The sequence below is a fragment of the Helianthus annuus genome, chromosome 14 (genome assembly GCF_002127325.2).
Source record: "Helianthus annuus cultivar XRQ/B chromosome 14, HanXRQr2.0-SUNRISE, whole genome shotgun sequence".
In the NCBI taxonomy this organism is placed as follows: domain Eukaryota; kingdom Viridiplantae; phylum Streptophyta; class Magnoliopsida; order Asterales; family Asteraceae; genus Helianthus; species Helianthus annuus.
Genome location: NC_035446.2, coordinates 28,975,204 through 28,992,285, shown reverse-complemented (window position 1 = coordinate 28,992,285; position 17,082 = coordinate 28,975,204). Strand labels below are relative to the sequence as shown.

General features: G+C 41.3%; 1 protein-coding gene across 2 annotated transcripts; it reads right to left on the bottom strand.

The window, feature by feature from the left end:
* Positions 1 to 2,795: 2,795 nt before the first annotated feature.
* LOC110908243 (protein ASPARTIC PROTEASE IN GUARD CELL 1) lies at positions 2,796 to 16,141 on the bottom strand. 2 transcript variants are annotated; one of them, XM_035982742.1, is made up of 3 exons: positions 15,456 to 16,141; positions 14,479 to 15,035; positions 2,796 to 3,918 (listed from the first exon to the last, which is right to left on the bottom strand). In XM_035982742.1, exons 1-3 carry the CDS (start codon positions 16,110 to 16,112, stop codon positions 3,693 to 3,695), a joined length of 1,440 nt encoding a protein of 479 aa, XP_035838635.1. In that variant the 5' UTR covers positions 16,113 to 16,141; the 3' UTR covers positions 2,796 to 3,692. The 2 variants fall into 2 exon arrangements, with proteins under 2 accessions (XP_035838635.1, XP_022008853.1); XM_022153161.2 differs by lacking the exon at positions 2,796 to 3,918 and having other exon boundaries at positions 14,063 to 15,035.
* Positions 16,142 to 17,082: the final 941 nt, after the last annotated feature.

Genomic DNA, 17,082 nt, shown 5'->3' with positions numbered 1-17,082 from the left:
ATTCTAATTTACTCTTAAATAAATCATTTACTTTGCCACCTCATTTCATAAATTCCAGATTTTGGCATTTGATACTTCATTTTTGTTGCATTTTGTCTCAGTGCCATCAACAACCGTTAGTTTGACCGTTAGATTTATATATTATTGTTAGTGAATGAATGTAAATTTAATGGATTGGTTAGTGTGAAAACTGTTAGGATCTGAGTTACATTAACATCTGCTAGAGCCTAAGCAATGTTACAAACTCTTAACATCTGCTAGAGCCTAAGCTTCAACAGACTTTGTCTTCAACATCTGCTAGAGCCTAAGCTTCAACATCTGCTAGAGCCTAAGATTCAACAGACTTTGTCTTCAACATCTGCTAGTGCCTAAGCTTTAACATTTGCTAGAGCCTAAACTTCAACATCTGCTAGAGCCTAAGCTTCAACAGACTTTGTCTTCAACAGATTGTGCTAGAGCCTAAGCACCCCTAACATCTGCTAGGATGAGCAGACCTTTGCTTCAACAGACTTTGTCTTCATCAGTAGAGGTTCTATTTGGCAAACCTTTGGTTCAACAGACTTTGTCTTTATCAGCAGAGGTTCTTTGTTTCAACAGACTTTGTCTTCACAACACACGTTGTCTTTAACAGACCTTTGGGTTTGGTAGACTTTAGAGAAACAGATGTTGAGTCTTTGCCTTTGGGAGGAGAAGATCTTCAAAGCAATGTTATTTGTAATCAGAGGTTGTAGAGTATTTTGTTATTTTGTGTCTTTTATCTATTGTCATCGATTGTGTTTTTAGTCTACTTTCCATTGGGTTTTTAGTTTAATACTCATTGTGTTTTACGTTATATCCATTGAGTAATATTCAATTGATTTTTCATTTTTTTTAAGTATAACAATACGGTACTCATATCAGAGATCATAAGACGCTTGATTTTATGGTATATTTTTTTAATAAACAAATGACGCATAAAAAAGTTACCGGCGTATAAAAAAGGTAGGGACTTTTAAAAAGTAAGGGGGAGGAATAGCATATAACTTGCATATGCATATTCTTTTTCTCTTAAACCATACGATGTGGGAGAGCATGAAAAGAGGGTGTGAAGCGCCATGTGGCAAGCATGTCAGTTTTCATTTTTTTGAAAAGTATAACAATACGGTACTTATATCAGAGATCATAAGACGCTTGATTTTATTGTATAATTTTTTAATAAACAAATGACGTATAAAAAAGTTATGGGCGTATAAAAAAAGTTACGGACTTTTAAAAAGTGAGGGGGGGGGGGAATAACATATGACTTGCATGTGCATATTCTTTTTCTCTTAAACCATACGGTGTGGGAGAACATGAAAAGACGGCATGAAGCGCCATGTGGCAAGCACGTCAACATCTGTTAGAAAAGTGGCGTGGTACCAAAAAGTGCATGGTGGGTTGGGGCGTGGAAAGGTGGCGTGTTCAGACACCTGGCATACACTTTTTATATTTATTTTATATTTAAAAAATAAAACAAATCTATTAAATTAAAAATAAAGACAAATCTATAAGCCACACCCAATCACCATCGCCCACATTATCATCATCAACAATACAACAACCGGCGAAATCTTGTCGCCCCCTCCCCATGCTGCCACAACGCCGCCTCCGAAGTGATATTACAGTGTGGTTGTGGCTTCCACGCCTCACACTAGTCTTAGACAAAGTTACTCTTCCCCTTATTATCATGGCTTCTTAAACATCTTAGCTTTTTTTTAACTCTTTGTAATTTAACTAAACCTATTAAAATAAACATACTTTTATGTCAGAAAGCGGTATCTTCGATCCATATGTATGATAGTGGTGTTTTCAATCTGAATCGGCTAAATTAAGTGAGAATTATCTTTTTTTTTTTACGGCAAATTTTTTTATTTATGTTGTTTGTGAAACATGAATCTGAGACCTCTATCTTGCAAAGTCTTTAAAGACTTTGTCTTTACCGAGCACCACCCCATTAGTAACTAGTAAGTGAGAATTATCTGTGAAACAACTAATTATAGTTTAAGAAAATGACAATTTAAACTAACTGATATGAACTGTTTTATCGTTTAACGTTTATTTAAACCAATTCTTTTGTAAATTACTCCTATTAAAGCAACTGAGATAATACATGATAAATGTCCTATTTGATTTCCACGACCGATTCGAAGTTTCAAACCGACCAAACAAGCCAAAATCAAACTTACTTTGATTTTGAATTTTCGATTTTGTTTAATCGGTTTTTAAAGACCCCTTATCATAAACAATAATTAGTATCTCAAAACAATTAAGTTGAGTTATTATTTTGTCCGAAATAATAAACCCAAGTTCCCACCTTGAACAATAAAAGGACAATAAATATTCACCACACACCTATTCTATACTATACTTTGTGGGCCCACTACTCACGGGTTTCATCAGTTTCCCCTTCCCATCAGTTTAACACCCAACCACCTTATCATCCCCTCTATTTATATCTTCAATATTGACATTTTGTACTATAGATTAATGCTCGAGAAAACCTATGAAAGTAAAAGAAATCTATGTTTAATAATTATTATTATTATGTTAAAAATATGTTAGACAAATATTTTACATAACTTTTTATATATATTTTAAAATAGACAATACACTCGGTCTTTAAAACCACACACCAACAACAGCTATACCCTGTAAATCCTACAAATAGCAAAAAATCACACATCCAGTCTTTAAAAAACAACACACATACACGAAAAAATGGATACAAGGAAATAACATAATGATATACCAAAAGATAAATACTAAATGTAGATATATGAGAAAAGTATAAATCTAAAATAAATTAATAAAAATTGTCAAATTCTGTGCTTTTATATGTGATACAACGGGATAGAAAAGTAAACTACATACGTAAAATTTGTTCACATGTTTATATCTATAGAGTTACAGTTTCTTTAAAATTTTAGTGATTTTAGTTATATATCCGTGAAACAATTATTTTATGATTTTCTTTTATATATTTACAAATTTAAATATAAAACACTTGTACATAGTTTGATTCTGTAACAAGTTCTTTTTCTCTGTTTTTAGAGTAAATTTCTGTTTTCGTCCTGAGGTTTAGTTCAGATATCTAATTTATAATAAATCTAGCCCTGAAGTTTCCACTTCTTAACGCTTTTCATCCCTAAGGTTTGCATTTCTTAACGTTTTTCATCCCTAAGAACTAAATGAAAAAACACCCTTAAGGATGAAAAGCGTTAAGAAATGCAAACTTCAGGGCTGGATTTGTTATAAATTAGATTTTTAAAGTAAACTAGTTCAAATTGACAAAACTCAGGGACGAAAACAAAAATTTACTCTTGTTTTTATTATGTAACAAGATCTTTTTCTCGCATACATGTCACATGTGTTTGTTAAATTTTTGTTGCGTTCTCCATCTAAATTTAGACTATTATGTCACATGTATGTCATATCACACTTTCTTGATCATTTTGGATTAACTTCACATAAAATAACACAATTTTTTTTCACAATATCTTTAAAATCCTATGTTTCAAAGATATTAAAAACACCAATATCCAATAATAACGTTTTTTTTTTGGAACGGCGATAATAACGTTTTTTAATCTATATTAGTGCAACAACATAAAAGTTACACATACCATACTTGAACCTTTTCCACCTTTTCCACCTTTTCCTTTTTAACGTTTAGTTTAACAATTGTGGGGAGTAAAACTAACGATCAATTTTCTCAGATCGTAACCGACACGTGTCCCTTGGTGCTGGACGTTACCGATGATCGACAGTGGCGAATCCGTAGGTGCAAACGCCAAACAAAACTTCCCACGTGAGTCCACCGGAATCAGGTAATTCTCCGGCTTCAACGACAACGTTTTACCTCCGGCGAAGTTAAACGCCACCGTCGGCACCGCCACCCGCCTTAACGACGATGATGAGGATACGTCCCTAACCGGACCGAATCATGACTACAAACAGATCGGGCCGGGCCTTGCACCACGAAACGAACCGGACCCTACGATGGTCCGGTGTAACTAACTAGGCCCCACCTCCATAACCGACATGACAGCGACTGGTCCGACCCTAACTAACTCGCCACGTCAGCACACCCAAAAGCTATAAATACCCCGCCAAAGCCTCCAGCAAGGGGTAATCGCTACTCTCTCTCTCCCTGACTTATTTCCTCCTCACAAATACTTATTCTCACGCCCGAGCTTGGTCACAGAGAGGCCCCCCTCCCTGTGACGAGGCTAAATGCGTGCTTGTCTCTTGTGATCTTGCAGGTCTCTTGTCGGATCATCTGAAGTTCTACTCTGGCCAGTTCGTATCAACTGGTTTTTGAGTCTTCAGTGGCGCCATCCGTGGGAGGCATCTTCAGCTTAGCTGGGAGTGGAGCATTGACAATCCGTAGCGTGAACTTCGATTGCGACGTCATAGACGTGGGATGATATGGCATGAGTAGCTCTTGGTCTTGGGGGTTTAAACCCAGAGATCCCAGAGATCCAGAAGCAAAAGGACCGATGGAGACAGAGTTTCCCCCTGAGTAGGCACTGGTAAACAAGTTTGTTCGGAGACTTTGCAGCATCTCATCTCTCTGCTGTTGCTGCTGTAACTGTCGCAACAGATCAGCGTTCCTTAAGAGGAAAGCGTTGTCGAAACTCGGTAGTGGCGTGACAACTGGAGCGGTAACGGACAGTGTGGTGACAGAACTTCCACCCACAACATTTGCAGCTGGAGGAGCCGATGTGGAGCCTATCGAGGCTGCTGAAGCGATAACTGCTGCTGAAGCGATTGTGGAATTAGCATTTCCTTCCCATATATCATTGTAAGATGGGAAAGGACTGGTGGAGACTACTGCTGGTAATTCTGCCATTACTTCGAAAAAATGAGAACAACGAAATGAATTATGTGAATTCGAGGGGATGGCGCCACTGAAGACTCAAAAACCAGTTGATACGAACTGGCCAGAGTAGAACTTCAGATGATCCGACAAGAGACCTGCAAGATCACAAGAGACAAGCACGCCGTTAGCCTCGTCACAGGGAGGGGGGCCTCTCTGTGACCAAGCTCGGGCGTGAGAATAAGTATTTGTGAGGAGGAAATAAGTCAGGGAGAGAGAGAGTAGCGATTACCCCTTGCTGGAGGGTTTGGCGGGGTATTTATAGCTTTTGGGTGTGCTGACGTGGCGAGTTAGTTAGGGTCGGACCAGTCGCTGTCATGTCGGTTATGGAGGTGGGGCCTAGTTAGTTACACCGGACCATCGTAGGGTCCGGTTCGTTTCGTGGTGCAAGGCCCGGCCCGATCTGTTTGTAGTCATGATTCGGTCCGGTTAGGGACGTATCCTCATCAAGTCCCCCTAGTTCGTAATGTTTGTTTAGCAAAAATATCGAACTATTTGTCAAAGTGTTCTGGAGTTCACGGTCTTTTTGCTTGGCGGTTTTAAAATTTTGAAATTGGGCGGTGATCTAAGATTGGTGACTGTCAGTCGTTTTAAATTTTTCGCCCGATGTGACGGTTGGTGTGCGTCAGTTATCGTGACGTGTCGTCGTTTGATTGGGGGCCTTGAGGCGGTTTCATATCCCTATAAAAAGGGGAGAGGTGATTTCTCGATTTTACTTTTTACTTTATACCTTTATCCTTCATCTTCCTCTCTTCCTTTCTTCATCTTTCTTGGCGAGAAAAAACATCGATCTGCTTATTCAGGTTAGTAAGTTCTTTTTCTTCTGTTATGGCGAATAAAAGCAATCTTTCTGCTTGCTTTAACGTCTTGACTCAAAAGGGGTTAGACTGGTATGTGGAGAGTTATGCGATTCCTAAATCGCTAAACCCTATTCTTCCGGAAAAAGATACGCCTATCTACCCTTTCGTCCCGGGGAAGATTGGGATTTACACCCGTTTTTTCGACTACTGTAACTGCCGTCTGCCTCTGACGAAGTTCTTGGTTGAGGTTCTCCTTTTTCATGAGGTACACTTGACTCAAGTGAATCCTTTTGGCCTTGCCAAAATCAGTCACTTTGAATTGGCTTGTCGTAGCTTAGGGTCCGAGCCGGATTTGGATGTGTTCCGGGCTTTCTACAAGTTGAACCGGTCCGGAAATTGGTATACTTTTGAAGTTAGGGACAAGAGTTCTTGCTGCTATACATGGATCACCACGAGCATAAAGGATTGGAAAGATCACTTTTTTCTAGTTGATGATCGGTGCGTTCCGGAATTCATGGTGTGGAGGATAAAAAAGTCGAAACTCCCGCCTCCTCTTCCTGAAGATTTTTCGTATAACGAGAAGCTATACGCCGATTTGATAAAGGAGGCCGGACGTATACAGAAATATCCGGAACACATCCTCGTCATGGGTCGGATTAGTACGATGTGGGCCGAGCCGGAGTGGTATCCTACCCTTCGGTGGAACAAAGAGGGTTAGTTGTATAGAGTCTCCTATACATTTATGTGTTACTTATTTATATTCGAGCCCCCTTCTTTTTCTTTCTTAGGTTGGTAGATATTACTTATCATTTGCCTTCTTGTGCAGTTATGGGTTTGAAGGAGGCGCTGCGGTTGAAGTCCTTCGACTCGAAGGAGCTAGATGTCCGTGCTACTAAGACTCCGAAGGGTGATACTCCGTATTTGCAGCTCGTGCAACAAAATCTTTATCCGATTCGTGAGCCGGAGGCTCCTGGTGGTCAAGGTGCTTCAGGTTCGGCCCCTATTGTGTCGCCAGCTGCTCAAGCTCAGGCGATGGTTACGGCGGATGATGCTGGGGGTCGGAAAGCTGGTTCATCGATGACGAAGGGTTCCGGTTCTAAAATTATTATCGAGGATGAGGGGGTCCATCTTTCTGTCGGAGATTCTGAGACGCATGCTAGTGGGAAGAAAGGAAATAATGATCGGAACGAGAATGAAGGCGTCGGGGGAGATGGTGAAGACGAAGGTGAACAGCCTCAAATTGCTTTGAAGAGGAAACGTGCTGCTCCCACTAAAACTGACCCAAAAGCCAAGCAGCCGAAAAGGACGAAGGCAGATTTTAAAACAATTACACTTGATGATGACGACCAAGTTACCGAATTTTCTACTGCTGGAGGTGTACTAGCAAACTTGGATGCTCATCTCCATGAGGGCCGCACCCCGCGGGATCATCCGCTGCAAACTCCTGTGAGCCCGTTATCTTTTGGTAAGGGGGGTGTTAAGGTTGTTACGGACTTGCGTACGTCCAACCCCAAGAAAATTGTGCTTTCTCCTTCGGGTAAGTTTACTACGGGAGTTGCATCTAATGTGTCTAGGCCAAGCTCTTCGCCGCTTGATGGTGGGGACAGTGCTTCTTCCTCCCCTCTATGGTATGACACTGAGGCTGTGTTCTTGTCTCGGGAATTAGGTTCGGGCGATTTTGAAGGTGCGGATGCGGCTCATGCTTTGGAGAAATATGTGCCAGAATGGTCGCTGGTGAATAAAGATAGGATCGTGGATGCCCTTTCGGCCAAGATGTCTTTGTTTCACTTGGGAACTCCTGCAGAACATTCTCATTACCGCAAGATGAGCGGACCGGAGCTTGGAAATACCTTGATGCTGAATCAAGCTCAGTCGAACTCTCTGGTGGTGGAGACGTACAAACGTTGGGTCGAGTCGGAGTCGTTGTGCCACAAGCTTAAACGTGAGATTGCTCATTTGAAGGGCGAGGGTGATGTTCGATCTACAACGAAACAGGAGCTAGTTTCCCTGCGATCTCAAGTTGACCGACTGAAAGGGCAGGTATCAGAAGCCAAAGAAGTTACCAAGTCTTCTCAAGCTTCGGCCGCTGCGGCCCATGAGGCTCGTGACAAAGCTCTTCAAGATTTGGAGACTTCTAAGTCACAACTTGCTGATTTGGAGAAAAAATTAACCGGAGCGGAGATGAAGCATGCCGCCGAACTGAAAGAGATGCAGACGTCCCACGATCAGCTTCTGGCTGATTACCATCGCTTGGTTGATGGTACGTTTACAATCTTCTCATCGTCCCCCTTCTTTTTTTTTTATATATTATTGTTGTTGATCCTTTGGAGCATTGTCTCTTTGCAGCTAAAGACGAAATAGAGAGATCTCGTGACAGGGAGATCGAGTCGCACAAGACGACGATTGATGAAGCAAGAGGGATGTTGATTCGGTGCGAGCGTGATATGATTGAGGCATATGCGCAATTATCGGAGCTCAAACTCACTAAGCAGTGGTTTTTGACCAAGGGGGTTGCATGGGTTGTGAAGTTGGTGCATCAAAGCCCTGAATTGGAGAAGGTGGTTGCTGACCTGGTCAACAGTGTCAACGCGGTTGGGGCGAATGAAGGGATAAAACAGGGTTTTAAGGCCGCGCAGGATCTGGTTGGCTCTGCGGAGGAGGTTCCAGGTTACGATGCCGGAGCTCAGAGTGCCCTGGACGCTGCGGTGAAAGCTTTTGATGAGCTTAATATCTCCGTTCTTGACAAAGTAGCTGATTTGATAGACGAGCCCCTACCTGTTATCCAACAAAGAAGCAAACTTCCCATTGTTGGTGACGATGATAATATAGTTCAAGTTTAATGTTTTTGTTTCTTTGTAATCGTACAATGTGTTTCGTTGGTATGCTTCGCTTGAAACAGTTTTAATTGCACAGCGAATGACTGTTTTTGTGTTAAGTCATTTTTATTTTAACTTAGTTACTTAGCCTCGGTTTGCGTCCAAACCTTAGCCGTATACTTTTAATTTGGCGATCGCACCGGATGAAGTGCTTCGCCTGCTCAATAGATTTTAATTTCTTTTTGAACTATTTAAGCCTTATCGATCCGCGCGAGGCATGGGTCGTGGCCCGTTCGTGCACGTTTAGAAATTTTGTTCGAACTTATATGTATGCTATCTTTATGTTTATAAAGATGTAGATCGCTTTATTTACTAGTTCGGGGAAAAAACATCCCAATAAAAAGTTATCGGGGTAATACCCTCCCGATTTACATATTGAAATCTGGAAATACTAAAAATGTAAATTAGCGATCTTCCTCAGCCGTAGCTGGTTGTTTACATGAAGCACTTTTTTAAGTGTACCCCATTCCATGTTCGAGGCACTGGGGTTCCGTCAAGCTTCTCTAGCACATACGAGCCCTTCTCGCTGGCTTCCTTGACTCTGTATGGCCCCTCCCACTTTAGGGTTAGTTTGCCGGGGGTTTCGGTGCGACTTGCGTCGTTGTTTCGGAGCACATAATCTCCAACTTTGAACTTGTAAATTTTAGCCCGAGCATTGTAATACTTTTCGATTTTTTTCTTATACCGAGCCTCTTTAATTGCCGCTATGTTTCGGCGTTCCTCCAGTAGGTTAAGGTTGGACCGGAGTTCACATTCGTTTTCTTCCCAATTCTTGCATCTTTGATTTGGGAGCCCGATTTCGGCCGGAATTACTGCTTCGGTACCGTAGGTCAAGCTGAACGGTGTCTCACCGTTGCTGGTCTTGTGCAGTGTTCGGTGTGCCCATAGGACGTTTGGCAGTTCGTCCGCCCAACCTTTTCCTTCCTGACCTAGCCTTCTTTTTATGCCGTCGACGATGCGTCGATTGATCTGTTCAACTTGCCCGTTGCCCTGAGGGTGGGCAACCGAGGAAAAAACTTGATTGATTTTTAACCTTTCACACCATCGCTTGAAGGGGTTTTCTGCAAACTGTTTTGCATTGTCGCTTATGATGTAGAGCGGTAGGCCGAATCGGCACACTATTTGCTCCCAGAAAAATCGCGTCACATTGTAGCCGGAGATGGTTGTAAACGGGCGAGCTTCTACCCACTTGGTGAAATAATCCACCGCGACCAACAGATACTGTGCGCTTCCGCTTGATCTCGATAAAAGGTCCGACAATGTCAACTCCCCATTTTTGAAAAGGCCATGCGGCAGTTACTGGTATCATTTCATTTTTAGCTCGGAGGCTGGTTGGTGCGTGCCTTTGACATTCGTCACATTGCTGGAGCTCTTTTACGGCGCTTTCATGCATTCCGGGCCAGTAGTACCCTGCGTTTTTTACCTTTGTTACAATCATTTTGGGTCCGGCGTGGATACCGCAGATGCCGTAGTGTATTTCCCGTATGATGTAACTAGCTTGCTCCGGATCCAGACACTTTAGCAATGGTCCGAGAAAGGTCTTTCGGTATAATCCTCCTTCCTGCATCTGATACTGGAGGGAATTGATCTGGACTTTTCTTGCTTCCGCTTTGTCAGTTGGCAGAACATCATGCACCAAATAATTAATTATCGGCGTCAACCATGTTTGTGGTGGAACTTCAACTTGCATTACTTGCGGAGCTGCGATTGACGGTGTAGCTAAAACTTCCACTCTCACTTCTTTGGCCAAGTGGTTGAATGATACTGATGCCAATTTGCTTAATGCATCCGCTTTTTTGTTTTTGCTTCGGGGGATATGTTCGACCCTACATGCTTCGAACAAAGCCATTGCCTACCTTACTTGCTCGAGATACTCGATCATGTTTGCTTCCCTCGCCTCGTATTCTCCATTTACCTGATTTGCTACGAGCAGCGAGTCTACATGGGCTACAACATTCTTGGCTCCGACTTTCTGTGCTAGGCGTAGGCCAGCCAGGAGAGCTTCATACTCAGCCTCGTTGTTGGAACTTTTGAATTCTAGTCGGAGCGCATACGTTACATCTGTTCCGTCTGGATCGGTGAGAATTAGGCCCGCTCCTGATCCTTCGGCACTAGAGGCACCGTCGGTATATAAAGACCATGGCTTCTCCGGAGCTTTGCCTGCCTCTTCAGTTTCTTTCTCTTCCGGTATTTCGACCAAAAAATCAGCTATCACCTGTCCTTTCAACGGACCTTTAGTTCGGAAGGTAATGTTGAATGCGCCCAACTCAATCGCCCATTTCGCCATTCGGCCTGAGACTTCGGGTCGTCGGAGAACGTGTTGGATTCTTTGGTCCGTTCGTACCTCGATTGGATGGGCCTGAAAATATCGGCGAAGCCTTCTTGAAGCATGGACTAGGGCCAAGGCTAATTTTTCCAAATTTGAATATCTTGTTTCGTAGTCCTTTAACGTTCGGCTTACATAATAAATGGGGATTTGTTTTCCTGTTCGGTGGGCAACTAATACCGCGCTGATGGCTCCGAACGATGCAGCTAAATATACCGTTAATACTTCGTCTTCTTCCGGTACGGTGAGGGTTGGTAGGGTGCCCAAACATTCTTTAAGTTCTTCGAAAGCTCGTGCGGCCTCTCCCGTCCATTTAAACTCCGATCTAAAGCTCTTTCTGAGAACGTCCATGAATGGGAGCGATCGGTCTGCAGCTTTTGACAAAAACCGATGGAGAGCGGCCAATCGTCCATTTAAGGACTGAATTTATTTAATTGATGTCGGGGGCTTCATTGTAAGGACAGCGTCAATCTTGTCGGGGTTGGCTCGTAAGCCTTTTGACCCGACCATGACCCCGAGAAACTTGCCTTCTTCTACCCCGAATGTACATTTCTTCGGATTCAACTTCATGTTAATGCTTCGGAGCCGAGTAAATGTTTCGAGTATATCTTTTAGCATGGCGGCCTCATCATGGCTTTTTATCACGATGTCATCGACGTACACCTCCACGTTTCGTTCGATCTGGTCCTTAAAAGCTTTGTTCATCAGACGCTGGTACGTAGCACCGGCGTTTTTCAAACCGAACGGCATCTTAGTAAAACAAAACACTCCTTCATTGGTGACGAAGGCCGTCTTATCCTCATCTTCGACCGCCATTTGTATTTGGTGATAGCCTTTGTAAGCGTCCAAAAAACATTTTAGCCTGAATGTTGCAACGGAGTCAATCTTCTCATCGATCTCTGGGAGAGGGAAACAATCTTTCGGGCACGCATTGTTTAGATCGGTGAAATCGATGCACATTCTCCATGAGTTATCTTTTTTTCGTACCATCACGGGGTTTGATACCCATGTTTGATACCGAACCTCCCGAATGATCCCCGCGTCTAGGAGGCTTTTAACATCTTTTGCTATGGCTTTAGCTCGATCCGGTGCCATGTGTCTCTTTCTTTGTGCTATTGGTTTGACTGAATCTTTTACATTTAGGTGATGCTGTGCCATCGATCTGGGGACTCCCTGCATATCAGAGTGCTGCCACGCAAAGACATCTATCGAGTTGCTTAACAATTCCCATAAAAGTTTCTTCGTTCGTTTTGGGAGTTGAGCGCCGATAGCCACTTGTTGTTCGGGGAAATCCGGATTGATTGCCCATAGCTCCGTAGGTACTTCGGACTTCTTAGAGCTTGTTTCGGCTGTATGCCTTACTTCAGCGACCAGCGAATTTGATTCCGAACAGATGGTTGCAACACCGGCTTCGGTAGGGAACTTAATAGCTCCGTGTATTGTCGAACTGATCGCTCCAAGAGCTCGTAATCCGGGGCGTCCGAGTATTATGTTGTGCGAAGAATGAGTTCGAACAACAAGGAAGGTTAATGGCACCGTCCTGCTTTTGCTACCGTCTTTGAATGTGGTTGGAAGAGTAATCTGTCCTATTGGACGGACTACTTCTCCTGAGAAGCTTATCAATGGGGTAGATACTTCGATTAACTTCCTTTTTGTTTGGGGATTCAGCTGTTGGAAACACTGGATATACATGATCTCAAAGACGCTTCCTCCATCCACGTAAATACGTCGAACCAGGTGTCCGGCGACAACAGCTGAAATTATGATCGGTCCGTCCCGAGCGTCTTCGGGGTCGACCAGAGGAAAATACGTCGGCTGACGCATCCATGCTGCCATATGCTGGTTCGACCGTTTAATTCCTCTCGGTTCTGCTGACCGGATCATACTTTGATTTTGAATTTTCGATTTTGTTTAATCGGTTTTTTAAAGACCCCTTATCATAAACAATAATTAGTATCTCAAAACAATTAAGTTGAGTTATTATTTTGTCCGAAATAATAAACCCAAGTTCCCACCTTGAACAATAAAAGGACAATAAATATTCACCACACACCTATTCTATACTATACTTTGTGGGCCCACTACTCACGGGTTTCATCAGTTTCCCCTTCCCATCAGTTTAACACCCAACCACCTTATCATCCCCTCTATTTATATCTTCAATATTGACATTTTGTAGTATAGATTAATGCTCGAGAAAACCTATGAAAGTAAAAGAAATCTATGTTTAATAATTATTATTATTATGTTAAAAATATGTTAGACAAATATTTTACATAACTTTTTATATATATTTTAAAATAGACAATACAATCGGTCTTTAAAACCACACACCAACAACAGCTGTACCCTGTAAATCCTACAAATAGCAAAAAATCACACATCCAGTCTTTAAAAAACAACACACATACACGAAAAAATGGATACAAGGAAATAACATAATGATATACCAAAAGATAAATACTAAATGTAGATATATGAGAAAAGTATAAATCTAAAATAAATTAATAAAAATTGTCAAATTCTGTGCTTTTATATGTGATACAACGGGATAGAAAAGTAAACTACATACGTAAAATTTGTTCACATGTTTATATCTATAGAGTTACAGTTTCTTTAAAATTTTAGTGATTTTAGTTATATATCCGTGAAACAATTATTTTATGATTTTCTTTTATATATTTACAAATTTAAATATAAAACACTTGTACATAGTTTGATTCTGTAACAAGTTCTTTTTCTCTGTTTTTAGAGTAAATTTCTGTTTTCGTCCTGAGGTTTAGTTCAGATATCTAATTTATAATAAATCTAGCCCTGAAGTTTCCACTTCTTAACGCTTTTCATCCCTAAGGTTTGCATTTCTTAACATTTTTCATCCCTAAGAACTAAATGAAAAAACACCCTTAAGGATGAAAAGCGTTAAGAAATGCAAACTTCAGGGCTGGATTTGTTATAAATTAGATTTTTAAAGTAAACTAGTTAAAATTGACAAAACTCAGGGACGAAAACAAAAATTTACTCTTGTTTTTATTATGTAACAAGATCTTTTTCTCGCATACATGTCACATGTGTTTGTTAAATTTTTGTTGCGTTCTCCATCTAAATTTAGACTATTATGTCACATGTATGTCATATCACACTTTCTTGATCATTTTGGATTAACTTCACATAAAATAACACAATAATTTTTCACAATATCTTTAAAATCCTATGTTTCAAAGATAGAATAATAACGTTTTTTTTTTTTTTGGAACGGCGATAATAACGTTTTTTAATCTATATTAGTGCAACAACATAAAAGTTACACATACCATACTTGAACCTTTTCCACCTTTTCCTTTTTAACGTTTAGTTTAACAATTGTGGGGAGTAAAACTAACGATCAATTTTCTCAGATCGTAACCGACACGTGTCCCTTGCTGCTGGACGTTACCGATGATCGACAGTGGCGAATCCGTAGGTGCAAACGCCAAACAAAACTTCCCACGTGAGTCCACCGGAATCAGGTAATTCTCCGGCTTCAACGACAACGTTTTACCTCCGGCGAAGTTAAACGCCACCGTCGGCACCGCCACCCGCCTTAACGACGACAAGTCGAAGCACGTGTCGAAAAGCGAGAACCCTGTTGTCGGTTTTAAGCTTCTTGCCTGCTTTGTGAACGCGTCGCGGAGTGCGTTATACGCCTGAGTCTGCAACCGAGTCACCGCGGTGCCCGAGTCCACGATCGCGCCACCCCGCCCACTATCGTCGACCGCGAATATAGACGGCGGGATGGACAACGGACGTCCGCCGACGGATATCCCGGTCAAACCCACGTATAAATACGTTTTGATTCGCGGGTTTCGTAGTAGTGGCGCGGTTACCGAGTTTGGTGGAGCCGCGGAGTTAAAATCCAGAGTCGACGCCGTTTTCGAATCGCGGTTAACCAGACAATACGAAAACGACGTCGCTTTGATCTGGGAGGGTAAGGACAACGTACCGCCTCCCAGCGCGAGAAGCCCCGCGGCTCCGACGAATAACCCTTCGTTGTCGTTACCGCATCCCAACGCTACCTTCGGTACGGAACCCGATCTCCCAAACGTCACCGTTTCCGTTACCAGTTTGCCGACAGTAAATGATCCATCACCGTACGAAACCTGATGTTAAAATATATAAATATATATCAGTTATTGTATATTATTACAATTACAATTATTGGACATTATTATTTTAATCACTGGCGAAGCTTGTAAATTTACATCGGGGGATCGGGGGATCGGAAGTCACTGAATCTAAAAGTTCTATATATAAGTAAAAAAGTTACAAAACTGAGGGTGGAAAACGTATATATACCTAAAAATTTCTATACGAAACATACATACATATAACACTACTGAGCGAAAAATTCAGGTGATCGGACACCCCAGCCCCTTGAAAGCTACGACTCTGATTTTAATAACCTTTATTGGTTTATATCAATAAGAAAAAAAATATATGAGTTAAAGTTTATCAAATTATCTTATTAATTAATTATATTGTACGACTGTTATAATAGTTATCAATAATACACAATATACCTGGTAGAGGCAGTGGTTCATTCGGCAGGCAGTGATGTCGAGAGCCGCACACTGCTGCGCACTACAGGTCAGCTCATTGTACGAACTAGACGCCGAAGGTCGAAAAATCGGATCGGTTTGTTGGTAACAATCGTTACACGGCTGACACTGAAGCCAATTGACATCACTTCCAGTGTCGATCACCATATAATACAATTGCGGCGGTGTACCCAACCCGACTCGCGCAAAATACTCTCCGCTTCCCTGAGATATACCCGAAGTAATCGGAGTCGATAAATCCTCGGGTTTTAACATCATGGACTTATCCGGTTTCATCTCGGACTTGTTGGTACCAGAGATAGCGAGATCAAGTTTGGTTACAATTGAGTTGACTCGGACTGAGTCACGGGCGAGTCGGGCGAGAGTTAGCGATCCGTAATCATGGTGGTTGTGGCTAACGTGAACGGAGGATCTGGGGTGGATGGTGAATTTTAAGGAAGATGTGTTTTGTGGAAGGATTTTGTCGGCTTGTTGTTGGAATGATGTTGGGTTGAGGAGGTCTAGGGTGGTCTGTACGGCGGCGGCGACATCAAGAGTGGTGGTGGTGGTGGCGGAGGTGGTGGTGTAGAGAGAGAGAGTGAGGAGAGAGAGGAAGAGGAGGGAGTGAGAAGAAGACATATTTGGTTTCTTGATGTGCGTGAAGTGAGAAAGAAGATGAGATTTTATGCAGAAAACGAGGTGGTAGTGATGTCATAGTCTTCTGGTGTGGACAAAATCTTGTGGAAAGAGATTAATTCTGTATTATTTTATATCGTTTTAATATATGTTTTGTTGAGAAAATCATTATTCGTTTTCAAAATAAATTATCGTTTTCAAAATAGATTTTGTGTAACTATATTTTAAAAAAATATATAAAGTACATGTTTCTCCAAAACTGCGTTTTAAAGGTAGATCATCACTTTTTCATCCAAATACTTTTTTAGATTATTTATATTTAAAAATGTAATAATCAAATAATCACTCTCTAAATCGTTAAAAAACCCATCTAAATCTCTATCACCATTAAAATTCAAAATTAAATGAGGATACTTTGTCATTTTTTTAATAATTTTTATATTTTTATTTTTACTATTGTTATTTTATTTACACTAAATTATAACAAAAATATTATTAAATATATATAAGTTTATAAAATTAAAATATCAATAGTGATGATGATATGCCAGATATGGATGGCTTCAAGCTTCTTGAACTAGGGATGAGCAAATGGTACCCGTTATTGGTACCGTTATCGAATTTACCGAACCGGGTACATTTTCGGTATCGATTCGTTACCGACTTTTGACATTTTCGGTACCGATACGGTACCGGTTCGGTACCGGTACCGAACCGTACTGTACTGTACCGGGTATATTCGGTACCGGTATCTACTTTTAAAGATTTTCTGTACCGGTACTTTCGGTTCTGGTACCAGTCGGTACCGAGCTCATCCCTATCTTGAACTAGTAGGTCTTGAAATGGACTTTACCAATTATCATTATCATTATCAGTAAGTGTTAACTATACAATTGATAGTTTTATTGGTGCAAAATTAATATGGATTTCATTAGTTTTCTTGAAAAAACAAGTGCTGATATTACAAATTTAG